Source organism: Fusarium fujikuroi, chromosome FFUJ_chr02, assembly GCF_900079805.1.
Source record: "Fusarium fujikuroi IMI 58289 draft genome, chromosome FFUJ_chr02".
Taxonomy (NCBI): domain Eukaryota; kingdom Fungi; phylum Ascomycota; class Sordariomycetes; order Hypocreales; family Nectriaceae; genus Fusarium; species Fusarium fujikuroi.
Genome location: NC_036623.1, coordinates 13,506 through 14,118, shown reverse-complemented (window position 1 = coordinate 14,118; position 613 = coordinate 13,506). Strand labels below are relative to the sequence as shown.

At 47.3% G+C, this 613-nt stretch overlaps 1 protein-coding gene; it reads right to left on the bottom strand.

The window, feature by feature from the left end:
* Nucleotides 1–182: 182 nt before the first annotated feature.
* On the bottom strand, nucleotides 183–345 carry FFUJ_14400 (uncharacterized protein; the record flags this gene model as incomplete). XM_023571281.1 has 2 exons in its annotated part: nucleotides 183–270; nucleotides 323–345. 2 exons carry the CDS (start codon nucleotides 343–345, stop codon nucleotides 183–185), a joined length of 111 nt encoding a protein of 36 aa, XP_023425614.1.
* Between the last annotated feature and the right edge of the window lie 268 nt (nucleotides 346–613).

Here is a 613-nt window from a genome sequence, read left to right as displayed (position 1 = left end):
CCCGGCCGGACCAGTACACGCGGTGAGGCGGACCGGCCAGCCAGGCCCAAGGTTCAACTACGAGCTTTTTAACCACAACAACTTTAATATACGCTATTGGAGCTGGAATTACCGCGGCTGCTGGCACCAGACTTGCCCTCCAATTGTTCCTCGTTAAGGGATTTAAATTGTACTCATTCCAATTACAAGACCCAAAAGAGCCCTGTATCAGTATTTATTGTCACTACCTCCCCGTGTCGGGATTGGGTAATTTGCGCGCCTGCTGCCTTCCTTGGATGTAGTAGCCGTTTCTCAGGCTCCTTCTCCGGGGTCGAGCCCTAACCCTCCGTTACCCGTTGCAACCATGTTTGGCCAATACCCAAACATCGAAAGTTGATAGGGAAGAAATTTGAATGAACCATCGCCGGCACAAGGCCATGCGATTCGAGGAGTTATCATGAATCACCAGTGAGCCCCGAAGGGCATTGGTTTTTAATCTAATAAATACATCCCTTCCGAAGTCGGGATTTTTAGCATGTATTAGCTCTAGAATTACCACGGTTATCCAAGTAGTAAGGTACTATCAAATAAACGATAACTTATATAATGAGCCATTCGCAGTTTCGCTGTATAA